At 34.0% G+C, this 25,899-nt stretch overlaps 1 protein-coding gene and 1 pseudogene across 3 annotated transcripts in view; one reads left to right on the plus strand and one right to left on the minus strand.

The window, feature by feature from the left end:
• LOC145297828 (mediator of RNA polymerase II transcription subunit 12-like protein) overlaps nt 1-21,207 on the minus strand; it is a 167,678-nt gene extending 146,471 nt beyond the window's left edge. For all 3 annotated transcript variants that reach the window (XM_080144154.1, XM_080144153.1, XM_080144152.1), the window contains exons 1-5: nt 21,012-21,207; nt 9,190-9,252; nt 4,353-4,406; nt 2,997-3,104; nt 1,778-1,861 (exon numbers count right to left, since the gene is read on the minus strand). In XM_080144154.1, the coding sequence (XP_080000280.1) occupies nt 1,778-1,861; nt 2,997-3,104; nt 4,353-4,406; nt 9,190-9,252; nt 21,012-21,104 (402 nt within the window). In that variant the 5' untranslated portion in view covers nt 21,105-21,207. The remainder of the gene's footprint in view (nt 1-1,777; nt 1,862-2,996; nt 3,105-4,352; nt 4,407-9,189; nt 9,253-21,011) is intronic.
• Nucleotides 14,472-14,590, plus strand: LOC145301567 (5S ribosomal RNA; annotated as a pseudogene).
• Nucleotides 21,208-25,899: the final 4,692 nt, after the last annotated feature.

Consider the following 25,899-nt stretch of genomic DNA (forward strand, 5'->3'; position numbering starts at 1 on the left):
TGATGATATACTCAAACAGTGAGTATAGCTGCTTATGACGATTTTTTTTCATTTCCTTGGACCCAGCAAGGTGTAGAAAGAGGTAGTTGTCAATAGCATCAGTTTCCACCATCTGATTGGCCCTTGCCATCGCCTTCTAATGATAGTATGTGTGTGTGTTTTTTTTTTTTTTTATATGAGTATGTGTTTGTGTTTCTCTTTATGGGGGTTTACTATTATTAGGGACTGTCATGACTAGCCGGTTGGTCGGGTCGAGCCTGCCCGACCGCCCGTCTAGCCGAAGTAAGGGCCAAAGTGGAGTGTTGCTAAATCACGGCCATTTGGTTCCAAGGTCGTGAGTTGCTCAGCCACCAGGATCCCGTTCTAAGGCATTACGGGTCGCCACCTACGGCCAACAGGTGGCCCCATTGAGGGACTTTTACTCTCTGCAGGGGGGCAGTCGGTGTATTCTGATACTCCACCAACAGGGTCTGGGAGGGGGGGGGGAGATAAAAAAAAAGGGGGGGAGGGAGGGGGGCTGTTTTTGTTTTTGGTTTTGCAGAACAAAATTAAGTTTTACAAAAAAAGGTCAGAAAACAAAAAACATCAATGTAGGTGCATTTCGTCTCAGGAAGCCAAAAGACAGCCTGATCTGGTAGCACCAGGGGAATTAATAAAAAAGAATTACATTTCATATTTAAGATAACAGATTATAAGAGTAGTGTTCAGACGATTAATCGGAATCAGAACTTTTGGCGGTATTGGAATAAGAAAAATTTGTGCTTATTTTCCAATGCCAAAACCAATTCTTTTGTCTTTTTGATTTGATTTAAAACAAAATCTTCCATTGCTGGTCGTAAGAATAAAATAATATTTGATTTAAAACAAAATCTTCCATTGCTGGTCGTAAGAATAAAATAATAAATATTTGATTTTAAACAAAATCTTCCATTGCTGGTCGTAAGAATAAAATAATAAATATTTGATTTTAAACAAAATCTTCCATTGCTAGTCGTAAGAATAAAATAATATTTGATTTTAAACAAAATCTTCCATTGCTGGTCGTAAGAATAAAATAATAAATATTTGATTTAAAACAAAATCTTCCATTGCTGGTAGTAAGAATAAAATAATATTTGATTTTAAACAAAATCTTCCATTGCTGGTCGTAAGAATAAAATAATAAATATTTGATTTAAAACAAAATCTTCCATTGCTGGTAGTAAGAATAAAATAATATTTGATTTTAAACAAAATCTTCCATTGCTGGTCGTAAGAATAAAATAATAAATATTTGATTTAAAACAAAATCTTCCATTGCTGGTAGTAAGAATAAAATAATATTTGATTTTAAACAACCAGTAAAACCAAAATCTTTAGATCATCCCCCCCCCCCCGTGTATTTTTAGGTTTAAGAAAATATCTGCACATTTAACACGTTTTTACGGTAATCAGGAAAAATAACTTTATAGTTAAATATTTAAAGACTTATAAAGAATCGGAATCGGTAATTTAATCAGAATCATCCTATCACTATTTAAAAGACAAATTAAAATTCACAATATTAAGCCATATTCCCATGCCATTATAAATTATTTAACTAAGCTTTTAGACGATTTCTTACTGAATTTTCCCCACTCTCTATCTGTGCCTAAATTAAAACGGAATTGTTTTATTAAGTTTTTAGACGATTTCTTACTGAAAGAAATCGTCTAAAAACTTAAACCAATTCCGCTTTTCTTCTGGAATGGGAAAATATTTAAAATGTTTACGTCCGTTTGCCTATTGCCTCTCTTACCTTCTTCACAAGTAATGATAGGGGCTTACTCCCGGCTAGGTCTTTGAACCATGCTTCCATTGCATTTCGGGTTCGAGCAGTCACCTAAAAATAAAATAAACACAATCTTTCAGATGAAAAAGAGAAAGCAAAAATCATGTAAAAAAAAAATAAATAAAAATTTAAAACAAGCCAACCATATGGGGTCCCCCTCCACAAGTGAAAAATTTACTTTCACCAGGACTAATGTTTGTGTAAAATTTCAAAAATTCTAAGGTATGGTTATCGAGAAGTGCGAACAAATGGGAGTGAATTACTAGGTCCAATCTCTCCTTTGTTGGGGGAGCAAAAAAAATAAAATAAATAAGACAAGTCATCTTTAATATACAGACTTCATCATTTGTTTGGAGTTTTCAACATCATGGCAGTTCAACCAGTGACCCAGCATTGAGGGTTTTTGAATATTGAATACGTTGTTATGGAAACACATAAAACGATGGTGAAAGGGGAATCAAAGAAATGGTTAAAATTACATACATGGAGGGTGGTTCCAAAAGTAAAGCCTCCTATTTTTTTTAACTAAAAAAGTTAAAGACCTACAAGGATGGGAGTGTTCCATTAAAACAAGCAACCTTTTGCACTCCAGAATTTATTTTTCTAGTCACGACCATTCTGATACACTTTTGCTAGAAATTCAACGCCGCATCTCCGCTTCTAACACACATTCCATGACAGAAGTTGCTTTCTTAGTCTCACACTATCAATATCTGCAACAGAGGGATGATGAAACATTCAAGTCATGAATGCATAAGTTCAATCTTCATAACAATTTGCAATTCCCTCTATTCCATGGTGGAATAATAAAAATAAAATAAAAATTTTTTCAAAGTGGTATTACTTTTGAAACGCCACACACACACACACCTTTGTTCATTAATTGATTTCATATAAGGTCAGTCCGTATTATTTCGTTAAACTGTATTTCATTATTTTAAACAAAAATTCTAAGCAAATGCAGTATGTAATTTTTAGATAGAAGAATGCATTCCCTGGTTGGCAAGTAATAATTCAGAAGAGATAACTTGAAATAAGTTCAGGGGGAGATAACTTGTAAACATCTTGACACAATAATAGTATTTATAAATTTTAATAACATTGGCCAATCACGTGCATCTTCTGAAAAAGATAAATTATTCTAAGATAGAAGAATGAAATGAAAAATCGTGAAAAATTTGCTTACAGGTCTGAAGTTGTCTTTGATATTCAACTGCGTTTTTTTCTTCCCTGTGTCTTGGAATGTGTTGAGTTCTATTTTCTTTGTCATCATCGAACTGAAACAGGTTCCCACCTGGAAGAACAGAATTATGTGCAAAAGTTATATAAGAAAAAAAAAAAAAACTGAGCAGCTTATGCTAGGTATTACAAACCAGCCTAGAGATGTGTATGCAAAAAAAAAAAAAAAGAAATTTCTTCAATTTCAACTTGTCATAACTCATTTATTTTTTGATATAATGGTGCTTGTCCATTATAATTAGATATTGACCAAGTTCCTAAAATAAATTTAAAAAAACACATTTTAAGTATAAATATTACATAATTGTGACATGTTGAAATTAATAAAAATTCTAAAAATTACATAGATCGGCTAGAATATTTTTTTTAAAAGAGAAAATAGATGATCAGAATAAAAAGTATAGGAATAATAATATTTTATCTTTTTATAAATGAACAACTCTTTCTCTTGTAGCATTAATAATTTTTTTTACTTTAAGCTACGTTATTATTTTGGTAGGGGTCCAAAATTTGACCCATTAGCAGTTTACAGTAAGCAACAAAAGTTGCTGGCAAAAACTGCTAGATGATAAATTCCAAATGCTGAAAACAAAACTTTAACACAACATAAGACTGATGATAAATTTAATTATATGAAAGAAATATTTTTAGTTAAAAAAAAAAAAAAAAAGATACTATAAAAAAATTGTTTTCAACAAAGAAAATTTTCAACAAAGAAAATTTTTTTAAAGGCGAAAACATAAAAAACAACTATAAACGAAAATCAAATTTTTTTTTTATCAAAATAACTTTGATCAAAATCACTTTTTCTTTTTCAAAAAAAAAAAAAGAAAAAAAAAAAGAAAGCGGTTTTAAGGTTAGAATGGATGTGCACATTCTACATTTTGTATTTGTGCACCTTCATGCAAATATGTCTTTAACATGGTTTCTGTCAGTCATTATACATACACTACTGCATTTTTTACATTTCTTAGTTCTGCCATCTTTCCTGATTGAAAAGATAATTTATATAACTTTTTCATAAGTTTCCAATTCCTCTTTTTCTTGAAAGTGAATTGCATGCTAGTCATAAATAATGAGTGAAAAAAAATGTCAAATTATAAGATGTACATTTTATCATTACACAGCTGAATTTAACATGGCACGATTTATGTCCAAATCATTTTATGACTAGTTGGCCGTAACCAATTGTGGTTGTAAGTCGACGGCAACCTTCATACGTTTAATATATAGAGTAATCTTAAAATAAACACAAGCAGACGTTTACAAATGTATGTTGAAAACGTAGCCGTCTGCTACTTACCTTGGATATAAGGCCCACTTTATCTTGATTGATTGCACGACAAGCGGAGCCATACTGAAAGGCAAAACAAAAAAGATCACAATCAAATGATAAAATGTGAAAGGATTAAAATTTGCTGCAAGAATGAACAAAGCTGTCATACTAAGGACATGCCTTCCCCACAAAGTATTAGGAAGGGATTTAAAATTAAAAAAGTAAAGCAAATAAGAGAAAGAGGAAATAGTTGATCAGAATAAAGGTATAGGAAGTGCGGGTAATAGAAAGACAATGGGGGAAGTGATTCACCAACTCACACAAAGGTCATCTAAAATAGTATTGTTAATCATATTGTTATGGGGACGCAGACCAAAGAAAGACAACATAGAGGCCAATATATTTTGAGTTAGTTTACGGACGATTTAAGAGGAGAACAAAGTTTTACAGACAGTCTTTGGTTGATGGCAGTTGACGACAGTTTACAGGTTGCAATAGTTGATGATAAATTGTGGCTCAGAAGTGATTAATCCAAGATGGGCTGACCTCAGTTGACTGACAGTATTGGTTTTGGCAGACAAGATGTGGATGCTAGTGTTGTTTAACGGGTCATTTTTTTTGCGATGTATCACACATGATCACATATATGAAGTAAAACTGATCAACCCACAATGTGTCGGTGTCTGTGTTTTCTTTTGTTTCTCTTGCGTTTATCATTTTATAAATTTGTAAGCCACTGCATGCCTCCTCGTTAGGTGCTGATGTGAGAGACGATGACATGGCCAAAATGAGAAAACAGCATGAAAATGAATGGAAGACCACGGCACGTACATCATTAGGGGTTGCCGATGATGAGCAATGGAATAGTTTCAGAAAACTACTTTCCTGAAACAAGTTTCTCATCCCCTTATTATTCAAAGACTAATTCTTCAGATTAAAGAAACAACACGGAGGGATTTTTTTGCTATCAGATCTGTTTCTAACATCCACAATATCTTTGTGTCTCTTTCAGTTGTTGGGTTAAAACAGGTGTCTATGCATACAAATGACCAACATGCATGTTAGCGTGTGAGAAATAGATATTTAACCGAACATGATGAGGATAATAGTCATCATCAGGGTTACAAAATGACAACTTTGAACACGCACTTATTTTATATGGAAATGACGATTCAACAGGATAAAAAAAATGGAAGTATTAGATAATAACAGGGTTAAAAGTTAAATTAGTTATCGATCTATCTATCTATCTATCCAGTGATATTGTTAAAATAGTTTAGATTGGGAGTTATTGTTTAGCTGAAGATGTTTACATAAATTAGCCAAGTTAAATAAAATGACCTTCAACAGTTGCGTACGTGACAGAGGGCATACGTTAGCAGACGTGTGCTTTTGATGAGGACGTAACAGAACTGACAGGCCAAGAACATTAGATTGAAGAGATCGAGTTTGGTCACGAAAATTAGCAGATGTGCTCAAAGTCTGGGAAGCGGGGCTAAAAAAGAACAAGCATGTAAACACGTAATGCAGACTCCTTGTGAAGACCACTGAGACGGATGAAATAAATTTATATTTTAAAAATATAAAATATTGTTCTGTGGTTTCACAAAACAGGTGTCTAAATCGGTTATGGTGTTGGCTGTTTCATTACAGAGCCCAGCAGTGAAGATAGAAGAACCTCTTGATAAAGAAAAGGTATGAAGCATATATATTCTACTTCTTATAAAATATGATACCCTTATGTAAATACAAACTATAATATATCCTTGTGTGATACCCCGGTGTATAGCATATGTCTAGACGCCATTTTGATAAATGGCTATACAACATGACTCAATTTACACGTTTATATCATCATCTCCTGGCTACCCCAAAATATAACAAAAGAATCAGATTAGATTTGAGACCTGCATTAAAACAAGCAAATATGAAAAGGACAAATTGCGGTTGACACCAATCGCTTTCACTTCTGATTGCTTGCATGCATGCGCACATTAAGACGACAGATAATACTCAAAACTTTTTTTTTTTTTTTTTAACTATTCTACGTTGTTTCGTTTTTTGTATTTATTTTAAAAGGGCAACAGGGTATGTTAAAAAAAAAAACATTGCAGAGATAGTGTCCCTATTTAGAGTTAGGGTTAATTTAGATTTATAATATAGCATCTTTTTGAAATTATTTGTTTAAATTTTGTAAACTTTAGAGATTTAAAAATAAAAACAATTGTATTTTTTTATAGGCAAAATGTATAAACAAAATAATGTTGAATTTTTTAAATGAGGTTCATTTATACTATTTGGATCATTCAGAAAACTTGAACTAAAAGTTAAAAAAAACCCAAAGAAAACTCTTCCTACATTAAAATCTCGTGCAAACTCTGCCCTTCTGAGGAGACAAGATTTGTTGTTTATTTTAATATAACATTTGTGACATTATTGTTTCGGCTGCTACCAAATGACCCAACGATCACCAGGTCTAGACTCACGGTGCGCAGGTCTGAGGTATTTTTAGAAGTTCAGCATGGCATCGAAATGCCATCCAATCAAATTAACCCTTTCGCTTTGCATGTGTAGACGGATACGTGTGAAAGATTGAAGAAATTAAAAATGAGTCGTTAGTTAACTTTTGACAGGAGAGGACTGTATCGATTCCAGATGACCACCGATAAACAACATAGAAATAAAAACAAGAATTTTTATTTCTATTAAAATGCTCTTGTCAAGAGAGATAAGCAAACGACTTTTCTTATTGTCTCAAGGAGACATGAAACAAATTTCCTCATAAGGGATTAAAACACTGACTGAAAATCAGAAATTGTAGTATCTTTGAAAGATGCGAGCAAAACATATGTGCACCTTTGTTGCAGTGTGTGTGTCTCCTCACGAGGGCAGAATTTAACAAAACTATCCATTGAGGACAGTAGATTTGACTTATTCGAGCATCGTAAATTGGACATATCCAAAAAGGCATAAGACCATATTATTCAAGCATCGTAAATTGAACATATCCAAAAAGGCATAAGACCATATTATTCGAGCATCGTAAATTGAACATATCCAAAAAAGGCATAAGACCATATTATTTGAGCATCGTAAATTGAACATATCCAAAAAGGCATAAGACCATATTATTCGAGCATCGTAAATTGGACATTCTCAAAAAAGGCATAAGACCATATTATTCGAGCATTGTTAATTTGATTTTCTCAAGGTACAAGTCTATACTGTTCGAACATTGTGAACTCAACATATCCAAGGAAGGCATAAGGCCATATTATTTGAGCACCGTGCATTTAACACATTCAAGCAAGTCACCATGTTGTTATGAATTTCAAAATGAAACATCTGGTGACTTTATTCATCTGCATATACATTCATAGAAAAAAGTTGAAGAAATTACCTTGTTTGTTTAATCGGAATATTTTTATCAGTTTTTTGAAGAACTTGTTGGACTGTTCTTAAATTGTAATTTGAACGACTTTATAAGTTGTACGCATTAGCCCATGTGGTGACTTATTTCTTTTTTGCAGCCACGAGAACTTTGCGTCTTGACAATGCACCCAATAATCAAGAAATTTGAGCGACTCATTTTTTCTTATTATCGCGATTTCTATTAATCAGTTTTCTTTTCTCTTCTTCATTACTTGGTTGATTTTTAGGAAAAAAATTAATATATATATATATATATATATATATATATACACATATACATATATACACACACACAATATATTTTTGTGTTTAAATTCATCTATTTCTTTTCCTTTCCCTCCACTGTTAATATACATGCTTTTATTAATCTGCCACTAACATTTCCAGTCACTACCCGGAGAATATAAGTCATCAGTTTATACACAGAATTTCCTGCTTCATTTGTTGCAACTTATTTCACGCGTCGTTCTAGTGGTTTCCATCAATTCACGGTTTTGATATTTAATCTATATATATAAAAGCGAAAATGTGTGTACGTATGTTCGCTTTTTGTGTATGTCCAAGAAGGGCTTTTTTCCAAGAAGCGGTCAGTCGGCTCACAACTTCTTAGAACTTTTTATATCACATATAAATCATAATATCTACAAGTTAACAACGGAGGTCGCCTGTCTATTTAATTTGCTCGACTTTGAAAAGATAAATATTCAACAGTTTTCGCTCGCCGCATGTGGATTAGGTTTTTTCGTATAATAAAAGCGACACTAATTCTAGCGGTATTTTTCCGGTCGCTGGAAATGTCCGAAACAATTGCTATTCAATTTGGACAATCCCCTTTTTATGGGGGGGGGGGGGGGGCTGGTTTCGTCCCCCCCAAACATCTTGGGAAAATAAAAATAAAAAAAGCACTCCCGCAGTCAAAGTTGACCTCATTAAGTCATTAAAACGGGCACCTACCAATTCTAAGTAATTAAATAAATTCAAACGTGTTTCCGTTAGTATTTCGTGGTGGCCCAGTGGTTAACATTGCACTTTTTTATCACACTTTAATTTCCAAGTTCGCCTCAATGGTTCAGGTTCGATCCTCATACTTACCTACCAAAACATTTTTTTTATTTTACCCCCCTTCCCGTTTTGATTTACCCAAAACCATACACACCTCCAAACACCCAGGCAACGCCGGGTACCCCCCCCCCCCTCAAGTTGTAATTAAAGCTTGTTATTAGAGTAGTTTTTTCCAAAATCCTCAAGCTTATTGAACTCTCTTCCTGCCGATTCTTTTCAAAACTAAGGGCAATCGTCATCTCGTGTCTTTGTGATAATCATCTTTCATTCTTATTAACACACCTTACACCAAATGGCTTCACGCCTTGTCTTGAAAATTTCCATTAAAAACATTAAAAACAAAGTAAATATGTAACTGACCAATACTTACCTCATCTGTGATTGTGCAGTTATTGCTGAAACCATATTTGACATTAGGGAGCGACAACTCATCCTAGAAAAAAAAAAAAAGAAAAAAATAATAATTTTAAAAAACATAATCTCAATGAACAAAGTCAATTTTTCATATCCATTGTTTATAAATTTGATGGTTCGTTCGTGTCAAGAGTATGACACCGACATCTAAATCAACAACACCCAACATACTTTTAATCATCTACAACCGCATTTGTGGTTTCGACAAGATTGCAACAGACATGAAAATCCAAATCTATCAAGTGCTTGTTCAGACAATCCTTCTCTATAGCTGCTAGCCTGGGACGATGAGAGCTGCGGATCTCAATATGAGGAGCCGGTTCAACCAATTCAAGGTGAATATTGCCTTAAGTCTGTTACGATCAATCCACTATATGAAAAAAAATACATTAGTCGAGCAAGTAACTACTCGGTGAAACAAAATGTTGCTTGCAGACTACTATTGAGTAATGAAGCCATAGGTACTGCATGAAAAAACATTTTAAATTTTCTTGCCAAATGTTTAATGAATTCCTTTGGAATAGTGATAATATCTCCATGTTCTTTTGTTTCATTTCAGATATTATTTTATATAATTTGATATATCGATTTTAAAAAATAATCTTTCACAAAATCGATTAAGGGTTTTCCAACCAAGCGACTATTTATACTACCATAACATCTAATAACTGCCCAATGGAACTATTACTGTTACTACTATTATTTATTTCTAACAGCATCAGACTGACTGCTTGTGCTTGCTAGAATTATCGGTGCTACCCTTTTTATTCTCACTTTAAGCAGTTTATATTTTCTTATCGCTTGCACATTGATTTTTACAGAGGGAGAGAGAAAGAGAGAGTGAGAGAGAGAGGGTGAGCAAGGAAAAGTAATGAAGGTACAGCATAAAAATAAAATTTATTTTTTAATTTCATCACCAAATATTTAATGAATTCCTTTGGAATAGTGATAATAATAATGCTCATGTTATTTGGATTTATTTGAGTTTTTTTTTTTTTTTATATATATTTTGATATAATATCGATTTAAAAAGAAAAATATACTTTACAGATTTGTTTCTTACGATTTTTCCACTAACTATTTATACTAACCTTTCTGTCAAAACACGCTGAGCAACTATTAATACTACCTTTCCACAATAGCTGCCAGCTTCAAATATGTGTACTAGCTGATTGCTTGTTAGAACTATTGATGCTATCTTTTCGTTTTAATCAAAGCTGCTTGTGTTGCCCGGCTGTTTGTAAATAAACATTCTGTACTTTCACCTAACAATTTTATGAACAAACAGATATCGTAAAACTTGAATTTAACTTGAAAAAAACTAATCGAACAATGTAATTCTTAAAAAGGGACTCTTTACGTTCAACACCGGTATCGATTAATTTAACCAGAAGTTTGTTTACATTTTAAAATGAACAATAGGTAAAATTTAATCACACTATTATTTTAAATGTAAGGATGTGATTATAATTTAATTTTAATTAACCACATGTTTAACAAATAAAAAATAAAGCAGGATGAAGTTTTAAAATTATTATTTGTTTTATTTTAGGATTTAAAAATAAAAACATTGCAAAGTAAAATTTTAGGTACTAATGTATTTTTGGTACCGTGCTGAAATAATTTTATTATTTTGAAAGCCATTCTTAACATGGGGAGAAGAGGGTGTTTTGTATCTATTGTGCTTCCACCTTACAATTGAATAAAAAACAGATATTGTGAAAGCTTGAATTGCACAGAAAAACACTATTTACAAATAGCGTCGCACCAAAAATGCATACACACATTTTAGGACCATTCTTGAAGGATATATTCTTTTTAAAAGAGACTAACCCCCCCTCCCAATATTTTTAAAGAATATTTTTAGTTAATTACTGCTGTTTTAAAAAAGGTAAAATCGATTTCTAAGTGTTCGTTTTCTACCTAGCTGGCTAAGTTGTTTGTGGTTCAACTTATTTTAAAGTGTTTATTCAGTTCAAAAACGAAACTACAGACCGCATAATATTTTTAAAAAATATTTATACTTATTTACTGTTGTTTTAAAAGAGGCAAAATCGATTTTTCTACCTAGTTTGCTAAGTTGTTAGTGGTTTAAAAACAAGTCAAGAAGGATTTCTCCTCCACTAAACGAGGATAGATGTTGTTATTAATGTTGTTGATAAATATAATTTTTAAAAGTTAGGTATTTTCTTGAAAATAGATTTCTGCCTCAACAGAAAAATATTCAACAAAATGTTTACCCGGAAAATTATTTTACTGAAAACTATTGATATTAGACTTTAAAAAAGAAGATACTAGAATTAAAAAAAAACAAAAAAAAACTATTTTATTCACACTCAATCAGATGTGCCTTATGCACTAATAAAAATATAATTGGCATTTTGTTGCATTTTTTAAGATTTTAAATATTTATAAATTTTCTCATTATAAAAAACGATTATTATATTGATTGTAATTTTTTGACAGAAGAAATAAAATTAATTGCATATAAAACATAAGAAAAATTATAAATTGTGAGAAAAATCTAAAATCATTAAATTATCAATAAATTTTGTCATAGCAATATTATTAGATTAATTTTTATTTGCAAAAGAAAAAAAAAGTACTGCTAAAAAACCCAAATCATCCAGTTATCAATATATTGTCATAAAAACGATTATTGTTTTATTTTAATAATTATGAGAAAAAATGTTTTATTCCATTAAAATTAAAGAGCATACATAAATTCTGTCGAATGTATATGAATAAATTTTTATAATGACAAAATTTATTGACAATTTATTGACTTAAAATTTTCCAGTCCATATTTTCTTCTTTTAAAATCCAATAAATTTCAGATCAATTTACTAAATAATCATTTTTTACAAAATATATTTACATAATTTGTCAAAATGTATTTTTTTTATAATGAGAAAATTTATAAATATTTAAAATCTTAAAAAGTGCAACAAAATGACAATTACATTTTTATTAGTGCATAAGACACATCTGATTGAGTGTAAATAAAATAAAAGTAGGTATACTTATATTCAAAACAAATGCATATCTATTTAAAAGAAAAGCAGAAATGTGTAACCTCTGATTAATGCCTGGGAGGATGGTCTCATGACAACAAAACAGATACTGCACAACACTCCCATAATATTATGTATTGAAACATAGTATATTGGTCTGAAATATTTAACTGACCATTAAAAGATGTTACATTTGTGCAATTAATAGTATATGTTGTTGTAATGGTGTTCACTTTGGCCAGTTTAAGCTGTCTTCTTCTCTGGCCAGCACTACATCTCAAATCGTAGTGACGGTCCTGGATATTACCTTAAATTATATCCGATGGTGAGGCCGCAGCTTGCGGGCTTTGGGAAGTGTGGAGCCACCCTTTAATTGCCATTGATCCCAGGTCCACTCTGACTCTGAGTGATAGTACCTGTTAGGGTCCCAACTATGGGTTAAATAGAAACCGACTTGGGAAAAAAACAAAAAACCCATTCTATTAAAAAAATTTTCTTCAAAATCACTGGATTCAGCATTAAATAACCTGAAAAGGGTTGATATGCCGTAAAACAAAAAACAACCAACCAAATTGTAGTGAATCATGCGCAGTGATCATGAGCAGGAGATGCTACATCGTTAAAAAATGACTAGTCGAGGATCTGAGATTTCAACTGTGATCACTAAAAAGCAGACCTTTCCACTAAAATCACCCGACTTGCTGACGTCACAAAAGAAGGTCTTAAGTGATAAACAATCATGAAGGATGATCATTTCTTTGTTTCAATTCTGAAATTGAATGATTTAGAAAACTTATCCAAAACCACTGTATTTTTTCCAAAAGATAAATTATTTTACATTTAAACGTGTGCAAATTAAAAGAGTATTTTTATTGGAAAAATTCTGAAGTTTAATAATTGTTAAAAGTGTATTTAATTATTAATTTACATGGGACTTTAATTTTACGTTAAAAATGTACGTATTTCCAAATAATTTTTAAATGAGATTTTTTTTTTACAATCCTTTTTCTTGATAATACAGCAAACATTATGTTGAATTTTTTTTTTACTGTATATTTTTCTGATAAAATAAATGAAAGTGGATTTTTGGTCAAAAAGTTGAAATTTTTTTTTTTTTTTAGTTTTTAAACGTGTTAATCAAACAAATTTCACATGAGATTTTTTCCATTGAGTTTTATTCATGTATTTTAAAGAGAAACATTTTTGGCTTGATTGCAACCTTAGCATAAAAGTTTCAACTTCATATCTTTCTTTTGACATGCCTATCTTCTAAACCTAGATTGGCCGAGGAGTGGCTTGGTTCCAAAGAGTTTTGGACAAATAATCTAGTGATTTCCTCAGTACTTGACCAAACTAAACTTTATGCAAAACCTTTGCATCTCATTCCACTTTTTGCGATCAGAGCCATTTATCACCTGAATTTCCTCCTATAATAATAATAATAATAATAATAATCACTGTATATCCATCTGGCATGTTGCCAATATTATCAAGAATCTAGATGCCAGCAAGGTAATTGGTCCTGACAACATTTCAATCATAGTGTTTAAGCTGCAAGCAGAACTAGCTCCTATCGTTACAAAATTGTTCACTTATTTAAAAAAAAAAAAAAAAAAAAATGCTTCCCATCACCTTGGAAAACTTTGGGAGTTTGACCAGTACTTAAAAACACCAAAGATCAATCTTCTGCATCTTAGTACAGAAGAATCAATCTCCTGTGCGTCATATGTAAGTTGTTTGAAGTTGTGATAAATGAAGTAGTTGTCAGCCACCTAAGCAAAAACAATCTACTTTAGTGATAAACAATACAAGTTCTATCCTGCAAGATCAACAGCTGATGTGCTGACTGTAATACACACAAGATTAGTGAATCTCTTGGCATAGGCTCTGTCTCTACAGCAATAGCTCTTGACCTATGAAAAACCTTTGATAAGATTTGGCATAAAGGTTTGCTCTATAAGCTAGCTATGGAATATCAAGAAATGCCTTCTCAACCATCAAATGCTTTCTTTCTGATAGGTTTATAAAAGTAGTTGTTGATGGGCAGAAATCTGAAGTACATAGTATCAATGTTGGCGTGCCTCAGGGATCTATTCCAGACCCCCTTCCTGTCTAAGTTCATTCGTTGACATTTATGCAGATGACCTGACTATGGCAACACTTTGAAGAGCATTAATGTTCAAGATCTGTTTTCTCTCTCTTCCAACCTGGTCCATGTAATGCAATATATGGCATAATCACGTTGACACACCGGTTCCCGTCAGATCACCGAAGTTAAGCAATGTTGAGCCTGGTCATTACTAAAATAGGAGACCAATTTGGGAAGTCCAAGTGCTGTATGTAGGAGGACATCGACACCTCCCTGCAAAAAGCTGCAAAAATCTAACGTTGTCATCTCCCCTAACGGAGATATACATGCAACTGGGGACCGCTTGTGAATTTCATACTTCCATGAAACTTTCTCCTTCGGTGGAACCCTGAATAGGCTTGGTGCTGACTGCACACACATGTAATGCAATGAGGAAAAAAGTGGTTGGTTACTTTCAATACATTTAAAACCAAGCTGCTCTCCTTTCACCACCAATGCTTGCATCCTCACACTGCCCCAATTGAAATGAATGGCTTTCTCCTTGAAGAAATATTTCTTTGATAAGCTTCTGGGACTGACCTCCACTTCAATCCTCAAATAAGAAACTTACATCATAGATATGAAAGGAGCTGTGTTTGTAGGCTATGTCAATGCAGTTTATGGGAAACATCACAGACACAAGTCATTGTATAAAAGAATGGCAATATTAGAAGGAATTTCAATAATTTACAATTATATTACATTTATTTACCGACATAATTGTCGTACAGGATAGTAGGTGTTGATATCCCAAATTTTTGAGAAAAGAATCTCTTCATCAGAGGAGAAAAGAAACATCTACAACTGTTCGGCAAGGCTTTCTTGTGGGTTTTATTTTTTGTTGTGATAAATATTAAATATTGTTAGGAATTATCATAGTTTTTTTAAAAAAAACTTTTATATATATAAATGATTAGTTGTTACGTGTTATGCTTATAAGTGTACTTAGGAATGTTAATGCCGTGTTTATATTCGTCTTGGATAATAAGAAATAACTTTTAATATCGTCATTCTTTCATATACTAACTCGTGTCAAGTGTTTCTCACGAACTGCATTGATATAGCCTTCAAACACAATTCATTTCACACTACGCACAATACTTCAACCAAACTACAACATCTTTCTTACATCACAGATACTGCTAATGCGTTGAAAAAATGGTTGGATCATTATAACTCTCTAGAAGGTATCATACTCCCAATACAATCAGGAGCATGATACCTATAAAAGTAAAATACATATCAGAGGGAACTGTTGCCACATCTAAGGAGGTGTCACTCAGAGCATCCTTTCCAGAGTACAAAACCGACTCTTCTCCACTGTAACGCCTCTTTGTCACAGATGAGAGGTTGCTATGTTTTTCTACACCATTATTTTCATGGTAGATGCTCGACTGAGCTCCAATCTGTGGTTCTCCTTGCAAAATATTTACAAAAAGAAAAAACTCGTCTACCTACAACTATTGTAAATAATTTTCTTTTTTCCTCTCTGTACCTTAAAACTAAACGGAACCTCTATGAGCAAAGAATTATCCACCTGTGGAACACAATATGATGAGGCTGCTTCCTAATTGGCCATAGAATAGGCGTTTTCAAGTCCAATGTTAACAACTTCTTATTGAGTTGTCTTGTTAAATAATCTAGTATGGATCAGTCTTAATCATTGTTACAACTCTTTATGTTGTTGTTTCACCATCCTGACAAACTGATTAATCATTATCCTTGAGTGGTCTATAGGTCTTGATAAGAGGTGTCTCATTGGTATATAAAAAAGTTTCTTCACACCAAGTGCTTTTGGAATTCCCTCCATCTTTCTTTGACTGTAACAATATGTAAAAATTTAAATGTAATGTAAACAAATATCTTGCTGCATAATGTAGGTTAATCCTACTATAAACCTGGCCACTAATCACAATAGGATTCTACTATCATACTGACTGGGCAGGCAGCAGCTGAGATGGATGGTGAATAGGATCAGCACGGTCCACATTCTTCCATCTCAACCATTCTTTGCGGTAATGACAGGAAATATGTTTGATCAGAAAGGGACTCACCTATCAGACAATGATGAGAACCATCCTTCTCTACGGTTGTAAGACGTGGCCTTATAAGAGTAGTGGATTCCCACAAATTGAAAATCTTTGACAACAGCAGCATTTTGCGATGCTGTTGTGGAGTTCACGTTCCGGTTTTTACTATCTGCTGAAAACTAAATCTGTGCCTCCTACCATCACCCATTCTTTAATGAGGTCTCTGGTGGTTTGAACATGGAGCTCGTCAAGCAAAGGGAGAGGTCATCTGCAAGGTCCTCTCTCCCAACCTCTTTGCCTAGCTGGCACAAACATGCCGGTGGGCACCTGAAGACCCGGATGACAACAATCAAGTACAACCTGGCAGTACTATTGGTCGCACAAGTAGTTTGTCTCCGGCACTGGAATCAGGATTAGTTAAGCATTTCCTGCGACCTGGCCCTGGATTGTCTAAACTGGTTTGTGATGGTTAGAGATGCAATTCATTCTCTAAAGGAAGCAGGCTCAATCTGACCAGGATGATAGTTGCTGCAAATCTAAGTCATCACAATAGCAATGTTGCGTTATTTCATGACCATGCTAAAGCCAAATGTCATGTCATACCCTCATAACACAACCATGATAATTGCTCCATGCATTGCACTTTCCATTACTCACAGATGAGACGTTGCGAGTCTATTTCTACTATCATTATTTTCATGGAAAATACTTGACTGATCCGTGTACTATAAAACAGCAACAACAAATGCTCGCCTACCTACAACACCTACCAACACTTATCTCCTGTACCTAAAACTAAACAAAAATTCCACAAGCTAAGTTACTCTCCTAAAACTGTCCCTATGTGGAATACATTTCCCACTTGACTATAACATGGTCGCTTTCAATGTCCCCACTGTTCAAGATATATTTATGAAACGAGGTATTACATTTTTTAAATTAAACATCAGAAAAAAATGTGGGAGGAATTTTTAAAGTTTTCTTTTTTTCATCCAGCTGATAGGACCACAGAAAACCTTTGTCAACAGAGGGATGCTGATCTTGAAGAAAACCGAATTGCTTCCTTGTTCCTTATTTTACCGATAGTATAAACATGTCAAAAATTAAATATAATGTACACATGAAAAACACCTTGCTGCCCAACTCCCCACCAAGGTTGTTCCGCATAGACCATAACCATAACTACGTAGTGGATGCTTTCCTTGTTTGGGATGAAGAAAAGTTTTCGGTGCTTATGCACTTTTGGCATGGCGGCGTCCGCAAACGGATGGAAAAAGTGGACGGGAACGCAAATTTTAGCAAAACGAAATCAGAGTCGACTGTACAGTCGACTCTAATTTCGTACAGTGTACAGCTTAGTAAGAAAAAAAAAACTCGACTGTTGATAACAAATAATAACGAAGAAGTTTTTTTTTTTTGTTTCCACTAGACTGTAGTTTCACATAACATTTTAATGAACAAAAGTTACCGTAAAAAATAAATTTCATCTTTCTTTCTTTGCATAATTACCAAAACAAAACAATCAAATAATTTTTAAAAAACTGTAATCTTCCAGAATAGCAAACAAAGCAATTTTAATGTCCTTTTTTTTTTTAGTTAAGAAAAGTAGTGTGGAAAAAAGTAAATAGATTAAAACACAAAAAAATATATCTAGTTAGGTAAAAAATAATTTAGCTTGCCTTTGGTAACATGTTTTTTCGTTTATTTGTGATTTCACCAATTTTTTTGTGCATTGTTTGTTATTCTGAAAGATTACCAAAAACAAACGTGAAAGTATAGTTATTTAAAGAAAGGGTACTTCTGCAGTTTATCGCCGAAAATGGAGACGCCATTTTTTCGCGCACCTGATATTAAAATCCGAGGGAGAAATCAGTATTTTAAACTATGACCGAAGTATGAAATAAATAAAAAAAACAAACTAGATAATGATTTGTCGGTTTCATTTAAATAAACTTATTGTTGACCCTTCAAAGTTGCTTTAATCCAAAAAATGTTTCATTAAAATTATTTATTTGTTCGAAAAAACTATTTTATAAAAATCCAATATTGCTTTCATTACAAAATTGTTTTATTAAAATTATATTTCTTACGCAAACTTTTCAATAAATGTTTTTACAATTATATTTTGATAAATTTTTATACAATAAATGGTTCGTTTTCAAATGGCGCTTGCTGCCCAGTTTAAACAATTATGAATGTCATTTTCTGTTTTTAATATATATATATATATATATATATATATATATATATAAAATAGTTTGACCTTGCTTTTCAAATTTATACTTTCACCGCTTTTTTTTTTTTTTTTTTTTAAACCTTAATTTTTTGATTCATCCAGCCTTGACAGACGTGTTTTAAATTTTATCTCCAGTGCTTTTCTTTTAATGATTTGGAATTCATTCCATTTGCGCTTTTTTCCAAGGAACTCTGCCTTTTGGATTATTTTGGACCATTTGGAATTTACCCATTGGATTGAAATTTTAAATTCGACCGTTTGGGATTTTACCATTCTTGGATTTTTTACCCTTCACCGGACTATCCATTCATGTGAAATCTTTTTATCATTTTTCTTTTGCCTCCTGTTCCCCTTACCTCACACTTTTTTTTAACCAAGTAAGATCTGTGACTTACTTGTAGCTTCATTAAATACTTTTATATGCAAAATCCAATCTTGCATTTTGCTAATTCCTGCCCTCTGATGAGAAGGAGAGTATTTCTTTGAAACTCCGCGGATTAAGGACTATCCACTTATCTTGCGCTTCCTTTTTTAAAAATTAAATATGTTTTTAACTCTTTTTCAATATGTCTTTTAACATGTTTTATTAATCATTTGTTCATATATATATATATATATTTCATGAAAAACATTCAATTCACTTTCTTTATTACTTTTTTGTCATAGTTCTTTCCGGAAGTAATTAATATCTAGTTTAATTTTTTTTATTATTTATTTCCTACTTGGGTCATAGTTTTAATTACTGATTTCCCCGCCGGATTTTAACAACAGGTGCGCGAAAAAATGGCGTCTCCATTTTCGGCAATAAACTGTAGAAGTACCAAAGAAACTATGGTATTATTATACAAACACCGTGACAGCGAATTAGTAAAATCTTTTACGTAGTATTCTGTTACGTTTCGGTGTGCTGAACACGAATCTGAAAACTGGGTTAGGGTTAGGGTTAGGGTTAGGGTACATTTTTTTCTACTAATTCGCTGTCACGGTATTTGTATAAATTTACCGAAACTATTATATTTATTCAAGTTGTTTTTTTTCCCCGTTAATTTTTACAACGTGCCCCAGCGTATTATAAACACCCCCAACCTCGCCATGTTAAGAACGGCTTTCGGAATAAACACCTCCCCAACCTCGAAAGCCGTTCTTAACATGGGGAGGTTGGGGGGGTGTTTTTTTCCGGAAGCCGTTCTTAACATGGGGTGGTTGGGGATACTACGCTGGGGCAGGTCGTAATAAAAAAAAAAAAAAATACCGTTTTTTTTTTTCTTGCTAAGCTGTGTACAGTCACTAATTTCGTTTCGCTAAAACGTGCGTTCTCTTCCACTTTTTCTATCCGTTCGCGGATGCCGCCTAATAAAATCGACATTTCCCACTTTTGTTACCATGATGGACCAACGAAAACTCGCTTAATCGTGAAATTTGATTTGCTTGAATTAATAAAAATAAAATACTTGATTAAATTACGTGATTTTTGGAATATTTCATCTTCGTGACTTTTCTGTATTTCCTTTAGTTTTAATTGCCGCTATAAATGCCAATCAAAATACGCCACTTATCTTGCGTTTGGTAACATTTATTTGTTGCATATTTTTGTTTTTTACCATTTTTTTTTCATTTTGTTGTCTTAACTGTAGTTTTTTTTTAAAAATCTAATTTCACCAAAACATTACATAAAAACAAGCAAAAAACTTGTTACCGTGCTGAAATAAAGTCATTATTTTGAAAGCCATTCTTAACTTGGAAAGGAGAGGGTGTTTTTTTTTGTTTTGTTTTAACTATTGTTTCCACCTAACAATTTAATAATAAAAGATATCCTGAAACGTAAATTTAACCTAAAAAAACTATTTATAAATAGCGCGGTACCAAAAATATTTTTTTTAAACTTACATAATTTTTGAAGTTTAAAAGGATTTTAAGAAAAAGAAAAAATATTTATTTTTTTAAGTATATAGTTTGAATTTGTGAGTTGTACAGTTTGCTAACATTGATATGGAGAAAAATGAAAACAAAAAAAAATAAAACCTGGTGATTTGTTATCCTATTTATAAGTCTATAAAAACGGAATTTTTATAAATATTTATTTTAAAACTAAATAAATAAACAAGTCGATTTATTTACGACCTTTTTTATTCAAAAACTCGTGTTCATTTGTGTCTCTCCTCCTCCTTCCATTGAAATCCTTCCTCTTACCAATCCTTGCAACCACATCAGTTGATCAACCTCCCACCTCATCTCCTTCTTTGTATTACATAGAAAAACACACCAAAAAAATGCCAAAACAAAGACGACCGGTTAGAAATAATAATCAATCGAAATTCAATCACAAATCGATCGAAATTAACAAAAAAATAAAAACAGATCGAAGCTTACTTCTTTTTGTTTTGGATCTTGAGGGTAAACATCCGGAGGACCTAGCCGGGGTCTTTTTAGAGGGCGCTGCTCTTGTGATGGATACGACGCCATTTCTTTTTCTTTTTTTTTTTGTGTTTTGCTTTATTGTCTTCTCGTTGTCGTTCTCGCGCTTTACGAGTTTTCTTAACCCGGTTCCGATGTCGTCACTTCCGCCTGTGCGGATCCGGTTACAGCCTATACGTGACCGGGTGTAACTAACTAGTAATCCCCGGAAAAATTGAGATTAAAAAAAAAAAAATTCAATAATCGATAGGTTAATTTGATCTGGTAAAATAATAATGAATAATAACTCGTAGAATATAGATAGATTACAATTAAAAATAAGTCAAATATCTTCAGTCTTTGATTAGTGCTCAATATTTTAGTAGAGCCTGTCACTACTACTACTACTACTTCGGGACAAGATCAAAGTTTAGTATCTGTTCTTCAGATGCTGCACTTCTATTTCTTGTTCTCTTTCGGTGGAGGAGAAATCCTTCAGGACTGAGACAATTTTTATTTTTGTACCTTTTCTCCACGTTAAAAAACGACCCTGGTGTCTAACTCTGTCCTGTGGGGAGGCATAGTAAATAGGTACTACTACTACTACTATATATTAATACCGTAATACCTTTAACATACTACGTACGTGTTTTACTGTTTGCAGATTATGAATTATTCGATCGGGAGATCCTATTTATTAAAAAGGTGATAAAATAGTACAAACATCAAATTAGTATGCAGATATGCTGAAAGTTCACAGAATGCCCAACAGTAATATATTACATATAAAAGATGCCGCAGTGGAATTTCCACAAGTCCTGCTAGTAGCAAAATTAATAATAATAATAATAATAATAAGGGGTCACCGCTTATCAAGGCCCAAAGACCATGCAAGGATAAAGGGAAATTACAAGGTGGAACGATGAATTTGTCGCCCTAAAGAAAACAACACTACAGACATATTTTTAAAATTTTATTAAAAAAATCAATTCAGGTGACTTGATTATGTAGTGGAGCTGACATCTATTCAATGTAGCTGCCATCAGTCTCAATCACTGCCTCAATACGGATTTGGAACTAGGAGCATGCCTTTTCCACAATAATAATAGTATTCAAGAATTCTGGCAAAAGAACTGACCCATTAAATTATCGCCCTATTAGCCTCCTCCCACTTTTTGCCAAAATATTTGAGACCTTAATTAACCATGCTCTAGTCCAGCACCTTACAGATGCTAAACTTCTGACCGACCGTCAATATGGATTTAGACAAGCCCGTTCCACGGCAGACATCCTCACTGTAATCTCTGAACGCATATACCATTCACTGGACAAAGCGGGAGAGGGAAGAGCGGTAGCTCTAGATATATCTAAGGCTTTTGACAGGGTATGGCATGAGGGTCTCCTCAGGAAGATTAGATCTTACGGTATCACTGGTAGAATACTTAACATAATTAAATCCTTCTTAGATAAGAGAAAAATCCAGGTTGTCCTCGACGGTCGTACATCTAAACAATATGATATAAATGCGGGAGTGCCCCAAGGATCTATCCTGGGACCTCTGCTGTTCCTGATATTCATAAATGACCTCCCCGACAAGATTACCTCTGAGATGGGGATATATGCTGATGACACCACACTCTATAGCAGGCACGACAGGAAAACAAACGAACATATATCTAAAGTAATGGCAGAAACACTAGAGGATGACCTCCAATCAGTAGTGGAATGGGGACAAAAATGGATGGTCACGTTCAATGCCACCAAGACAAAACTGGTTTCATTCAATAATTACAAGAAACCTTCTCTACCACCTATAGCAATGGCCAACGACTCTTTATCTGAGAGTACGTCTCTCAAGCTCCTTGGCCTAACGTTCACTGGAAACATGAGTTGGAACAGTTACATCGAGGGCATTGCCAGGGCCGCTGCAAGGAAGGTGGGCTCTCTCTACCGTGCTAGAAAACTTTTAACACCCGAAAGTATCTTGTACCTCTATAAGGCCACTATTCGCCCATGTATGGAGTATTGCTGTCATATTTGGGCCGGTGCATCGGCTACTAGTCTCTCGCTCCTTGACAGGGTTCAAAAGAGAGTCGCAAATCTGATAGGCCCTAAACTGGCATCAAAACTCCAGCCTCTGTCCCATCGTCGAAACGTTGCATCCCTCTGCCTGTTCTACAAGTATTATAATGGTGAATGCTCTGAAGAACTGCAAGCACTTGTGCCCCCACGACGTGAACACCCTCGACAGACCCGACAAGCTGCAAAATCCCACCCCCACACTGTAGAGATCCCTAGATGTAAAAGATCCTTCTACTCCAGTAGTTTCTTCCCCAGAACTGCTAGACTTTGGAATTTCATTCCGGGTCACTGCTTCCCCAACTGTACTGACATGCATAAGTTCAAGTGCAACGTGAACCAACATCTCGCTGCCCTAATCCCTACATAGTACCCCAGTAGATGTTTCCCCTGATAGTAGCCCCCTACACCAAAGTGGCAATGTGCCTTGTTTGGGGTGAAAATGTAATAAAAAAAAAAAAAAAAAAAAATCTTTCATTTTCCTGCTTTCTAGGTGACTACAATATGGTTGTCTTCAAGTCTAACGTAAACAAGTTTTTGATGAGCCGTTCCATATAAGTTAACAAATTTAACGAATTTCCATTACTAACAATTACTGTATTGTTCAATTGTCTACTGTACACTCTTTTTTTTTCTTTTTTACATGGAGTTCACCACTTATCCAGGCCCAATGGCCACTCGAGGATAAGGGTTATTGTGTGTACAGTAATTAAAGGAATAGTGTAGCAATAGTATTGGAGAATTGGTAAGGTGTCATTATTTAGGGGGGGCGGTTCATCAGGAATTTGTTTGTGTTGGACTTGAAGACATCCAGGTTGAAGTTGGGAGGGAAACAGGCAAGCGAAACAGAGTTCCACGGGCGTGCAGTTCTAAGAAAGAAGCTTTGTTCATGGGATCTACGTTTTGATTTAGGCACAGATAAGGAGTGGGGAAAATTATTGACGGTGGTTTCAGCTAGTCGGGTGTTTTTTGTAAAAAGATTAACCCTTATCCTCGAATGGCCTCTTGGCCTTGATAAGTGCTCAATATTGTAGTAGAGCCTGCCACTACTGCTACTACTACTACTACTACATCTATATATTAATACCGTAATACCTTTAACATACTGCGTACATGTTTTATTGCTTGCAGATTATGAAAAAAAAAAAAGTAAACCTTTGTGCAAATGGGTGCAATTGCGGCAGAGTTCCAGTCTAGCTGTAAACACTATCAATAATTCCCCCCCACTCTTTATCTGTGCCTAAACCTAAACGTAGATTCCGTGAACAAAGCTTTTTTATTAGAACTGCATGCCTGTGGAATTGTCTTCCGTTTTCCTGCTTTCCGGCTGACTACAATATGGTTGTGTTCAAGTCTAACGTAAATAAGTTCTTGATGAGCCGTTCCACATAAGTTATCAAATTTAACAAATTTTCATTACTAATGATTATTATATTGTCCAATTTCTACCGTACACTCTTTAACCCTTATCCTTGAGTGGCCTCTTGGCCTTGATAATGAGTTGATACCTATGAAAAAAAAAAAGAAAAGAAAAAGTCCAATGTGAACAAGTTCTAATTGAATCGTCCCCCTAAGTAATCCAAGTTTCAAAATTCCCACTGTTTACTATGCTAAAATCACAATGACTAATGTATACCTATTAACCCTTATCCTCGAGTGGCCTCTGGGCCTTGATAAGTCCCAAGTGCTGTCAAGCTTATTTAGTACTTTGGAATTTTCTGATTCCACTATAATCGTGATGAAGCACTTTCGTACTTGCGCATCTCTCACGTAATTGCTCGCGATATTCTTCTTTTCCTCGTTCAGATCGGCTGGGTAAGGTGTTTGTTATGAGTTTTCCAAAAAAGTTTTTCAGCTGATGATGGCAGTTTGTTGTCTATTCATGTTTCCCTAATCCGTAGCAACTTGGGTGTCAGTTCTCTGTTTTTTTTGCATTTTTTTTTTTATTGTTGATTTGATATACCTCACATGTCACTCTATGAAGCCATTGCTTCTAGCATAATGAGATGAACTTGTGATGCCCCAGAAATTTATGAAGCATTGGAAAACCTGTCCAGAGTACTGTGGACCCTTGTCTGCCATGATCATCAACTATTGGATATTTTGAGTACCTGTCGATGATGAGCATGGATTGCTGCCCCTCAGTTTCGAATATGTCTGATGTAATGAACTTTCAAGGTCGAGATGGAATATCATGTGGGTGCAGCAGTTCATGCTCTCTTTTTTTTTTTCATTTTTCTTAAACTTTTTCTTCTAGGGGATGGGACATCCAACCAGATGTCTGACATTTACCCCTATTTTAGTGAGTCCAACCAAGAGATCCTTTCAGGATTCTAGCCGTCCCTTTCAGTGCAATCGTTTGTATTTCACTTGCACTTGGTTCACCGGCCTGTGTGCATCTTGGTGTTACTGGCAAAATGTGCACAACTTGTTGACACCCATCACACCCTTTCGATTGCAAGTCGGCATGTTTTCTTGATGCCTTGATGGTGGAGCTGGTATAAGATATCTTCTCTCATAGAGTACCTGCTTGCCCTTGAACAGGATTCCAATAACAATAACAGGTTAGAACCAGTCAAGATTAAAAAGATTTTAAAAGATGGAAAGGAGGGAGTCGCAGCCAACGCCTCAGAGGAGGAGGTGGAGGAGTAAGAGGAGGAGGAAAAGAAAATGTCAGTTGGGCCCTTAGGGTTCTCAGTAAGGGACTTTGATAATTAGGCTTCTGTGTATCTATCTCTCTGGCCAGGAAAACACCTCGTGTCTGCCATTCAACCTTGGAGGAAAT

The sequence above is a fragment of the Euprymna scolopes genome, chromosome 18 (assembly GCF_053919585.1).
Source record: "Euprymna scolopes isolate OS-2025 chromosome 18, ASM5391958v1, whole genome shotgun sequence".
Classification (NCBI taxonomy): domain Eukaryota; kingdom Metazoa; phylum Mollusca; class Cephalopoda; order Sepiida; family Sepiolidae; genus Euprymna; species Euprymna scolopes.